This window comes from Astatotilapia calliptera, chromosome 2 (genome assembly GCF_900246225.1).
Source record: "Astatotilapia calliptera chromosome 2, fAstCal1.2, whole genome shotgun sequence".
Lineage (NCBI taxonomy): Eukaryota > Metazoa > Chordata > Actinopteri > Cichliformes > Cichlidae > Astatotilapia > Astatotilapia calliptera.
In genome coordinates, this window is record NC_039303.1 from 26,249,443 (window position 1) to 26,261,766 (window position 12,324).

A 12,324-nucleotide genomic window follows, 5' to 3' on the forward strand; every position below is an offset into this window, starting at 1 on the left:
GCTAGCCTAGTTTGGCTGTAGACGGAGAGAAATGCTTTCAACAGAGGGGGGGCTCTGCAAAGTCCACGGGTCTGTGGAGATTTGCTTACAGTGATGAGATGGTGGAGGTAAGATGGCTCAGAGGATTCAAGCTCCGCTGAACGCAAGCTTATGTCTAATAATCAGCAGGGAAGGACTCAGCGTGGTCCCTCAGAAAAGGAGACTGCGTGAATGCAACAGAGAGGGAGGAAAACCAGAGCAGGGGATGGATTGAAGCAAGCAAAAAAAAACAAGTTGTTAGCGAGGAGAAAAAGGAGCGAGAAATACATGTCCCCATGGCTACGTTATTTCTCCCCTGCGATGGCTTTTATGTGTTGGAGAAGAGTTTTGATAACATTTTGCTGCCTTGCATATTTTTGTCCATAATAGCTTTGAAAGTCGTGTAGGAATATTGGAAGGAAAAATGAATCGCTGACCTATGAAATGAGACCTAGCTGGTCCAAACTTACGAAGGTGTTCTTTGTTTTTTTCTTTTCCTTGTTGTTTGTGCGGATGGCATTTGGAGCGGTTCTGTGGGATGGATTTTGCCGTTAAAAACATCACGGCACCGCAGACTGATGAAACTCACCACTGACGCTTGAGTGCATTTTGCCAGCTGTTCCAGATTACAGAGTACAGTCATTTATCGCACTAACTGGCACCAGCATAGCATCCTTGTCCATTAACACAGACTGAACTCTCACACATGCCCGTAGCTGCCGCATAATACATCACAGTGATCCAAAGTACAACCACGTCATGCTACTCTCTCCACTGATGCAGGATTTGCTCATTAGTATCAGCACTTTATCCATATTGTTATTGTCAAAACAATGTTTAAACTTGTCTGAGCCTGTGGGTGTGTTTTAGTGTGTGTGGCTCTCCAACCGATGCGATGGTCATCATTGGCCCCAAGGTCAAGCTCTTTCTTTCTTATCATCAGTGAATTATCTCCACAAGCCACTCCACCAATACGGGGCCTGAACTACACGCCTGTTTAACGGGAGTCTAGCGAGGATGAAGTGGGGGGGGGGGGGGGCAACGCGGTCGAGGTCAGAAAACCACAGCACAGAGGCGGCTGCGGGGCGACACAACAGCATTTTAGCAGGGGCCCAATGAGTGATTACCTTGCAGCTCCAGTCATAATTCAGCGTGACCTCAATCTGCCAGCAATGCTATAGTTTGATGGATCTGCTCACAGTTTGGGTGTCGGGTCCTCGCATGTCAAACACAGGCAGATAATAATCAGGCTATCTGTTGCTTTTACAAAATAAAACTTGGTGGATATTAATGCTGCGCGTGCGTTCGTGCACTTTCTGTTTAATTCACCCGGATGGCGCGTAAGGAATCACTGCCTCCGCAGGTGTCAGAGTAGATACTAGAGACAAAACGGTGTCACAAATGGTTAATTCCCATCATGATGATGCCTGTCAACGGTTGCTCTATCCATCGACAGGCCCATCTCTTTGCTTTATCAATCAAAGTCAGCAAAAACATGCGTGGATGCACGTACACACACATGCAAACGCACAAGTGTGCTCTCACATATGCAGACATCCTCGTCCCAGTGTGGATAATTAGTGGATTCCCTCAGTGGGTGATAAAGCCTGTGCACTTCTCTCCTCTCTCTTTGACCTTCCCCAGTGAGCTTCCGACCACAGTGGGGCTCATCACACACAGCTCTAATACATATTTATCGGCCCAGTGACAGCTCTTGAGTGCTGGATTTATATGTTTCCTGACAAAACAATAGTAAAACCTTATTCATTCGTCCTTCTTTTCATCAACCAAAGCAGGAGATAAATCCAGGAGTGTCAACCTGGCTGTAGCTTCCTCAGCAGCTGGCCATCTGTTGGTTGGTTGGGGTGTATCTGGACATGGGACCCAGCCAAGGTACACTCAAGCAGCTCTCTCCAATTACTGCAAACGGATTTGATATACGTATGTCTGTCAAATCGCCTTGGCAATCACAGGAACCTGTGCACTGGCAAACGTTTTCCTACAGCAACTTCTGATCAAAGACATTCAAAAAGTGGCTGTGGTATGGCTGGCGGCATTGGGATTCAGAACAGACTTCCTGCACCATGACTGGCTCTATTTGAACAGCGCAATCAGAGTTGAGATGTGAAGAGAGGCAATACCACTAAAGAGTGAGGGGAGGGGAAGGCGAGTGGAGAGGAGAGGAGGAGGAAGAAGAGGAGGGAGGGATGGCAGGATTAAGCCCCAGCCCACCCCCTACCCTCTCTCAGCCTCCAAGCGGCCATCTTTCATCTTGCGACTGCCCCTCTAATGCTTTCAAGTGGGCGAAGCCCTCGACATCTGCTTCCGCTCCGTGGGACACAGCACAGGCCACCGTCCTGCGGAGATGCACAACCACAGCTCAGTTCAAGGGGCACTGTGAGGCCAGCGCCACTGAAGGCGGAAGGTCTTATCCATGTAGACAGAAAAACAAAGACATCAAAAATGACAGTGTGGCACGGGGGATTAAGTCAAAAACTTATATTCAGACAAGTAGAAAAATAGAATAGATCAGCTCTTGAAATAAACATTAAAATGCATCATATACTAGTGAACAGACTCACAACAGAAACGCTTTACAGTTCACTCACCCAGACACATTAATTCTACTTACTACTTGAGAACAAATAAATGTAAATAGCTCTGTAAATAAACACTCCGTCTTCGCCAAGAAGAAATAAACCCCCTGCCGCCTCTGATTAAGACTACCAAAGTGATATATCTGGCACTTAAGTCTGCTGTTTACCTCATAAACACAAAGATTTCAGCACAGCCACCCACACTGACGCTGAAAAATCACAAACTGAGTCTGCGTGCCTGTATGTTTCTCTGCTAGTCTTTTTGGCTTCAGTGTGGGATGTCTAATGACATTTTTTTTAATGCATGCCATTTCAGGAGTATTTCTTCCGCTGTGGCTTTCAATATCATGAGTTCACTGGAATTCCTTGACTCCGGCAATGATAGCGCCGTGAGCAATAAAGCGGCATGGTCAAGTGGTAGGAGCTTTGCCTCTGATTTTCTCTGAGATCAGTAAAATAGCACTTGTGATTTTCGAAAACCATATCTGGAGTGCAGATGAGTGGTGCTGTCGAGGACAGGGCGCTGCCGGTGATATGAGGGAGGCCTAACTGACACTAGGTGTGTGGAGGGGGGTGCATGTCGTTTTAACTTCACTCTTCTCAAATTTTCCAATTATTTCTAAGGAAATTATGTTTGTTGTTTTGGATTTGTTCCTTGATGAACAGTCATTTCAGATTTCCTTCATACATCAGTGCAGCTAAAATGTAATTTAATTTGCAAGAGCTCCCCGTGAGACTGTAAATGCGTTCGCCTTGATTTCTGAACCACCTCCACCCCCTTTTCAAAACCCACACACAAGAAACAAACTTCCATGTAGATTCGTATAATGCGTGATCTGTTGACTCTTGTTTCAACATGTGTCTATTTCTGCAGCGCACAAGCAGGTGAGACCTTTTCTGTGCAGTCTGGTCTTCTTTCATTGCTTGCCACCGCAGTATGTTCTAGTGCCAGTTTAAAAATTTGCAGCTACTTCTGCAAATGCAGTGAGCGGGAGTCAGGGGTTTTTTTTATTATTATTATTTATAGAAATCCACCCACCCACTATGTTGAATTTAGTGGTCTTCCACATGGAAAAAATGTGAAAGACTTCAATTTTGCTATGTGAAAAAAACTGACATATAACTGATGCAGGGGTGCTATGCATATATAATGAGCGCAAAAAGTCTGTGTGTAATTGCTTCACCCAGTTTAAGCTACCTTGAAAAGAACGTTATCACCAGGAGGGGATGGGAAACAGGGTTCATATATTCTTAAATCAAACTGTGGTGCATGTGCATGAGGGAAGGCGTTAATATATTTTACGGTATAGACTTGTTTGGCAGCTTTGATTCATTTTCCGAGAGGGCACGTAGAGATGGATAGGGGAAGAGAGGATGACAGACAGAGCGCTGATTCTTTCCCATGTCTGCGAGCTGTCGGCGAGACCAGGCCATCTGCACATTCATTATCACGGCAGTGATTCCATTATTGTTCTGCATGGCAACAAGGACTTTTTCTGTCTGGCCTTTGTTATTCTTATCAACTGTGTAGCAGACAGCCCCCTTTTGATCATGGCAGCAACGAAATTAACTGCTATCATGTAGTATAGTGCATAACTGAATTATCCTTCAGAATAACAACAGTAAACATCATCTTGTCTCTTCTTGTGTCCTTGTGCAGGTCTGTTCCACAGAGCCATCATTCAGAGCGGCTCAGCCCTCTCCAGCTGGGCAGTGAACTATCAGCCGGTCAAGTATACGCGTCTCCTGGCAGAGAAGGTGGGCTGTAATGTGCTGGACACATCAGACATGGTGGACTGTCTGAGGAAGAAGAGCTCCAGGGAGCTGGTGGAGCAGGACATACAGCCTGCAAGGTACCACGTGGCCTTTGGACCTGTAATTGATGGTGATGTTATTCCCGACGACCCTGAGATCCTAATGGAGCAAGGAGAGTTTCTCAACTATGATATTATGCTGGGGGTCAACCAGGGTGAAGGGCTCCGGTTTGTGGAGAACGTGGTGGATTCAGAGGACGGCGTATCTGGAAATGACTTTGATTTTTCTGTGTCCGATTTTGTGGACAGTCTTTACGGGTACCCGGAAGGCAAGGACACACTTAGGGAAACCATTAAGTTCATGTATACAGACTGGGCAGACAGGGACAATCCTGAGACCAGACGAAAAACGCTGGTGGCTTTATTTACTGACCACCAGTGGGTCGAGCCGTCGGTGGTTACGGCTGATCTCCACGCTCGCTATGGCTCGCCCACCTACTTCTACGCCTTTTACCATCACTGCCAGAGCTTGATGAAGCCCGCCTGGTCTGATGCCGCCCATGGCGATGAGGTGCCCTATGTTTTTGGAATTCCTATGATTGGTCCCACTGACCTTTTTCCCTGCAACTTCTCCAAGAACGATGTCATGCTGAGTGCTGTGGTCATGACCTACTGGACCAACTTTGCCAAGACTGGGTGAGCACTTTTTAGTTTTCCATCAGAGGGAAGCTACCATTGCCATTTAAATTACAAACGTATTCATAATGGTAGCAGCTTGATATTGATGTATGCCTATGTGCTCAAGTAGTCAATTTCCTGTTTGCTCATTTTCTACTCAGCAAAAGCACACTGTAAAGATAAAAGGATCAGTCATTTAATCAATTAGCTGTTATTTAAGTTATTTTCAGTTATTTTAATTGTTAAGCCTTTTTTTGTAAGAAAACAATGCAAAACACTTGTTGGATCAAGACGTGAATATGTTTTCTTTTGTATTGCTGTGACTGTTTGCTGGATAAAGCAGGACATTTAAATCGTACAAATATATTAGTAATTGATCAAAAATATGTTGCAGTCCTAGTATACAGTAACTTACATTTTTACCTGAAGCTTTACTCTCTAAAATTGATGACTGAGGTTTTACCCCGAGGGTTACAGAGTGTTATCTTAACTTAAGGCCAGCTCAGTAAGATGTTCTGGGCGAACCGATGGAGCGATGGATGCATGTTGATAGTTTATGTGTGGGTTTTCTTGTGCTCGCTCTTCCTCCGGTAGCTTATTTCTACCACTCCATAGACCGTCTTAAGAGCATAAACTCACCAGCACAATCTGTAGTAGTTGTGCAGTGGTAAGAAACCATAAGGAACATGAACAGATAGCTACAAATGCAGAAGCTCATTTAACAGTGGGTAGACTGGATATATTAATCTCTGATCTCAGATCAGGCAGGTGTTTGTGTTGTGTATTCCTCCTGCAGAAACACAGTGCTTCTCCACATTCCCCCTGGTTTGTGTTTTCTAACAACTGTACTTTTACATTTGTTAAACTAGTGCGCATGCAATTATGAACTTGCTAAGTTATTAATAGAAGGTTACAGATTTTTATAAAAAAATCCTATTTCAGTTCTATTAATAGCACTTCTGTGCCGCAAAAAATGAGCTGCAGGAGAAAGGAAGCTCTACAATAGATTGTATAGGGCAGAAAAAGCATTTTTCAAGAGAGACATTTTTTCTGAGGTATTTTTTGCCCCGACTTCCTGGGTCTCAGTCTGAAAACCTGAGACATATTGAATGTGAGGAAGATTAAATGTTCCTGCAGAATGTGTGCTGTGCTATTCGTGCTTGGCTGCCTGTTTGGGTGCATGGCTGCCTGCCCTTCTGTATACTTGCGTCCATATGTGTGTGTACTATGGCTGCGTGTGTGCGTGTTTGGCTGGAAATACTATCTATGCTCTATTATACCGGGGACCAAAAGACACAAAGACTTATCAGGGAGGCATATCAAACTCTTGCCCTCAGCGGTATTGATTCCCTAAGCCTGGGCCCAGTCAATCACTCGTGCCCTGGGTGTCTCTTGCTCCCCACTATGCTCAATTTCCCCACCACCCATCACAAAACCGGACCATTTTGTATGACTACTAGTAATCATTTCTAACAACTTAAATTTAATTTGACAATCCCTGTTCCTAGAGGGGTATTGATCCCATCCTGAATGGGATGCCATCAGAAATCTTGTTCTGTTTTTTTATCTGTCTCTACATCATCTGCCGTCCAATCAGGTGGCATTTACATCCAATCGTCTGGCTGATAGGACCTTGAGCTGCTAATGGCTGACTAGTGCAGATGGACTGATGTCGGAAAGCACTGAAGTCCATCAGTGATGCCCGGACAGCTGTCTCCTCTGCCTGGCAGCCATTTTGTGTCAACACACACAAAGCTGCATTTGTAGATGCGCACAGATTGATTTTCGTTTTTCTTTTTCTTTTTTTTTTAACTTGTCATTTCAAGAAAGTGATCTGGTCTCATGAGAGGAGACAATGTGTTTAATCTAAATGACAAACAGAAGTTTGAGGTCTCGAGTTAACAATGCATGGTGCTTATGTCTCTGATCTTGGATCTTGTGATGTCACCAAAATTAATTCTGATGAAGGATGACAGCATGTCTGCCATGCCTATATCCAGTCAGACTCAACACAGCGCCGTGGGCAGTGAGCCTGCTGTAACCCTAACCTAGCCTTCACCCTGGCATGCGCCAAGAGTAGAAAAAGCAAACTGCACTTTACAACTGACCCCATGTCAGTTTTGTAGATTTCCATGTCACTGATTGATTGAGATTAGGGGCAGAGCAGCGAGAGGATAAACCGGTTCTAGATCTGTGTTCACCATGTTATGGGTATCTGTCCTGTGGTGTGTCGCCTTGGCCTGTCTCCAGATAGAAAGATTACAGGCAAACCACAATTAGGCACTCAGATGGTAAAGAGCCCAGGATTAGATGCCAGCAGAATAAAAACTCACCGTGCTGCTTTAAAGGGTAATTTTACCCAGGCCTATGTAAAGGAATCTACCATAAACTCTTAAAGGAGGGGGGGAATTGAGGATTTAAGATATTTCCCACAGACTCTGAAGTTCGTGCCTCTCATTTAGACCACGTGAGGGGATATCACTCTCTTCTAACACCACCCAACGCAATCTGGCTCAGGAGGACGTATTTTTAATTAAGACCCAACTGAATTGGCTTCGCCTTCATGGCTCGTCCAACAGCCATCTCGCCTGTATCTGCAGAGTAGCTCTCGCTCCCCTTCCAGATGTTCATAATGAACTGACCCAGATTGCACTTCCTGCCCCTGTCTCTAAATCGGCTGTAAGAACATGTGTGACACGATGTCGAAACACTTGGGCTGCATGTCAACAGTGGGTATCATAGCAGCATTCCCCCCAAAGCTCTTCCTGTCCCTGGCTCTCTTGTGTCATCTTTACAGGGCAAATCCCTTCCCATGCCCTTTTTTTTTTCCTCCATCAGCATCAGTGAAGCATAAAAGCATACAGAGTGCACACTGTCAAATCTTCTTAGTGTGTGTGCGCACATGTGTGCGGGTGTGATTGTGAGAGCGAGAGTGTGCGTTTACACTATGGGGCCGTTCTTTCCCAAGAGTCAAAGATGTTTCCGAAGCGCAGGGATTTGCTCAGCTCTGAGGTTTTTTTTTCTGGCTGCAACATTTGTTTTACTATTGACTAGCAAAAATTGGCCTGGGCTTGCCACAACAACTTCATCTGAACTGTATTGTCAAAACTTTGGTTTTCTTTTTTTTTCGCGCACAAGTCTACTGCGACTGATGTGAGCACAGCAGCGACACAACTTTACACAAAAAAGAAAGAAAGAAAGAAAGAAAGAAAGAAAGAAAGAAAGAAAGAAAGAAAGAAAGAAAGAAAGAAAGAAAGAAAGAAAGAAAGAAACAAAGAAACAAACTTTGGCAGAAGTCTTCAGAAAAAGACAGGATGATGAAAGGCCTGGAAAAGATCAATCATTATATATCATTAGTGCTAGAAATTTGTTGGTCCATCTTTATACTTGTTTTTATCCTGCTGGCTTGTGCTCATTTCCCCAGTTCTGTGTTTGAGCTCTGCCACATGCAGTGCTGGGTATAGCTAGGTAGTTAGAGAGCAGAGCGCTGTCACATGTTGTTGTTGTTTTTTTTAATTCTCCTCCACAGATCCCCCATTCCTCTCTCACTCTCTCTCTCATTATTCTATACAGTCATGTATTACGATCACAGTGTGAGCTAAAATATGCACCATTGATTGGTTTGGTGACAAAGGCTGCCAACTAAACAAATGTAGACAGAAGTAACTACACTGTGTGTCTGTGGTACAGTGTTACAGCCAGCACTCTGATTTACAACACTGCTGGTTGATTTTTCTTTTGTTTTCCTCCTACTTGTCAATCGAACACTCCTCTTCTGTAGGATTAACAACACACATACATCAGCTGTTTCTCCTGTCTGACCTCATTCACGCAAAGCTTCAGCCTTTTTTTCCTTTTTTTTACCCCAGCTGTCTAGTAGTTACATCATTCAACTCTGATCTCCCTCTTTGTCCTTCGTCTGGATTATCCCTGGTTCTCTTCAGTTTCCTTCGTTAGGCCCAACCGACTAAACCTGCACCGGGAGTACTGAATGCTTGGCATTGTCGAAAAGCTCAGCCCCCAACAGCAACCTACCTACTCCATTAAATAGGCACTCACTTGATAGGAGATTTGTAGCCAATATCCTGATTTGCATTAGAGAAGGTAAGGAAGTGGTGTGGCTTGTTAAGGGGCCGGGATGCCATTGATCGGTGTCTATGCTGTGCAGTGAATGTAATGAGAGGAGGGCCGCAGGGGAGGAGAAGAGGAAGTAGATCTGCATGTATGCGTCTGCGAATAAGTGGTTGTCAGGTTAAAACATGAATAATATTCTTAAACGTATTCATGTAAAATGATCTTCAGACGTAGCTTAAAGCTCCCGATTGTTCAAAAAAAAAAAAGGACAAAGTGAAAGTAGGGAAAGTTTCGTGAGAGCCAGGAGAAGCGTTTTTTTTTTTTTCTTCGCTGCCACTCATCTAATCAAACAAATCAATGGCATCTATAACAGGGAGCGGCCCCAGAGCTGTGTCCTCCAACACTTCTGCACACCCCAAAGTCACAGCGCCTCGCCCCGCATCACTTAGCCTGCTGAACCGAAGGCTGCCATTAAATATGAACCTCGCATCACTCAGCCCCATGTCCCACCGTGCAACCACATGAAGGGCAAAAGAGCACAGGCTGATAATTTGCCTGTTCAGAGCTGAGGATGCCCCCCTCCAGCCCATCCCATACACTGAACCAAGACGAAGTCTACAAACAGAATGAGACTGAGTGTATTTCTTCAAAATTTCAAGCACAGTGTCGGGGGAAAAGATCTGGTAACCTTCTCATGGAGTGAAAATTACAATTAGTTCCTTACTTTGCGTCACCTGGTAAGGAGATAAACAACTGCAGGGGATGAATTTGTTACGCAACAATGACAACAATACCAAAGAAAGCTTTTTTTTCTGCAGCCTAGCAAAATGAGCATCAGTGCCGTTAAATTAATGCATGCTTCTTGGTATATATATATATATATATATATATATATATATATATATATATATATATATATATATATATATAATTGAGAAGCTATACTCAGCTCAGGATTCAGAGACCTTGAGTGCAGTGAAAATAGATTCTTGTCTTCCGCCTTAGGGCACGTAAACGTGTCTTTTCAGATTTGGTGATGGCTAGGTCTATGATCATTCAAGCGCTTCAAATTACATCAGGATGAAAAGGGGAAGGAGGTACACCGGGAATGAAAAAAGAAAGAAAATGATATTCATTCTCCCCCCTTATCTACCTTTTACATCAGCGCTTGCAGATAGAGCTCGGAATAAGTAATGAGCTCCGGTCCCATTCTGCCACATGTGTAGGCAGAGCCGAGAGTCGTGTCTGTCATCCAGGTGGCACGGCTTCTTATAGCAGAACTGCTTAACACTTTTTATATCAGCCGGGAGAGGCCCATTGTCCTCACCACAGAGCGTGAACAGCTTTGTGAAATGTGACATGTCTTGTGTTTAAGTGCTTCACTTGTTCAGTCCAAGAGGTTATTGTACCATAATGTGGCCCAAATCCAGTACAATCACACACACACAGATGTGCACATGCAGGCACGCAGGCTGACAGTCGCGAGATGAAATCCAAATTCTCCATCAATCATAAATAAGAGCACATGGGAACACTTAAATACGCTTGACAGGCCAAGGTTAGCAGGGGTCAGCAGGTCACTGAGATTGGTGGTGGCGGGAGGTTGTGACGAGGAGATGAAGGCGATAGTTTATACTACCACGGCCATATGAACACATCAGAGGAAATCTGAAAGGCCATTAAAACGCCTGCTTTTATGGGTGTAATAATCCCTCTCCTCTGCCTGGGAGTCCAGCCACAGCTTCAGTGACCATCCCCAGATTAGGTGGGAGGTTTGACAGGAAGCAGGCTATCAGCTAATGCAGGGGAGCTCTGACAGCACCAACAGGACCACAAACATCACATTATGCCAGGGCTCTTCATGCAAGTCACACTAGGCATTCGCCACAGAGCTGAACGCATGCGGTGAGACGGGACAACAGTGCACTTTGCAGAGTTTTGTACCCAGACTGATGTTATGTTTAAAAGTGAAAAGAGCTGGTGATCACAAGATTTGGCTTTAATCTGAGTTTATCCAGACACTTCAAATGAATAGCTACACACCCTCCCATTTAATATCAGCTTGCCAGAAGTGTTTGAACAGGTTAAAATTGTTTTTTAATATATGTTTTAATTTTTTTAACGACAGTGAAAATTCACTGGCGTAACTTCTAATTAGCATCCGAATTAGACACTGGAACTCCTTTAAAGTGTCTTTTTTATTTATTTTTATTAATTGGCCTCTGGGCCTGAGGCCCGGTCCTCTCTGGCACAGCTGGCTGCCGGCAGAACCCGTTGGCACGTTACTGCAACCCCCTCTGGCCTCTGCTCCATGGCTGCTGGGTGACCTCTTGTTTGGGGCTCTCCTCAGCTCTTCCCAGGAGGGTGGCACGGTTGCCCCCCTGGTGGTCCTCCTTGGGTCCTCGTATTCTGGGGCCTCTGGATGTCTGGGGCCTGGATCTCCTCCATACCTGCTTCATGCCCTGGGGGATGGGGCTATGGCTCCCCACACTCCCTAGCAGATTGTTACATGGAGAAACCTTTTGAATACAAGCGTGCTGATGCACACAGGTGTACACACGGGTGTTCACAGACACAAACTACACCTTTCTTGGCTGCTACCTCAAAGCACATTGTGCGCTGTTGATCTTGCGTACTGCTCAATAACATGTAATATTTAGTATCTACTGTTATCTACTGTTAGCTAGTTTATTGTGATGGTGTTGTATTTATTATGTTGCTCTTTTTTGTTTGTTTTCTCTTCTGTTTTTTCTTATCTCCATACATGATCAAGGTGTTTTGTTTTTTTTCTTTTTTTTCTCCCCCCCTTTCTTACCATCTCTTCTCCCCTCTATTTTTCTTTCTCTCCCTCTTTCTTTCATTCTTTCTCCCTGTCCTATCCCCCAATCATGTCTGTCCCATCTGTAACAACCGAAATAAAATAAAATAAATACATAATTATAATAAAGGTCAATCAAATGGACCAATATGGCAAGGCCATGATGATCCAATTGGTAAAGTAAATCCGCTTGGCATCTTTCTTGGCCTTGAGACAACAATTCTGATGGCTAAAGATCCAAACAGGACAGGCAAAAAAAAAACCCCAAAGTGTCTTTATTATCTTTACATGTTAAGCACAGTATCTGCTGAAGCATCATACTATTTTTTCCATGCATACATGCTAAACAAAGATTAAAAAAACACTTCCCAACAAAACCTGGCAC

General features: G+C 44.3%; 1 protein-coding gene across 3 annotated transcripts in view; it reads left to right on the forward strand.

Moving 5' to 3' along the window:
• Positions 1 to 12,324, forward strand: part of nlgn3a (neuroligin 3a) — a 130,403-nt gene that overhangs the window by 114,595 nt on the left and 3,484 nt on the right. For all 3 annotated transcript variants that reach the window (XM_026190509.1, XM_026190513.1, XM_026190521.1), the window contains one exon: positions 4,276 to 5,065. In XM_026190509.1, the coding sequence (XP_026046294.1) occupies positions 4,276 to 5,065 (790 nt within the window). The remainder of the gene's footprint in view (positions 1 to 4,275; positions 5,066 to 12,324) is intronic.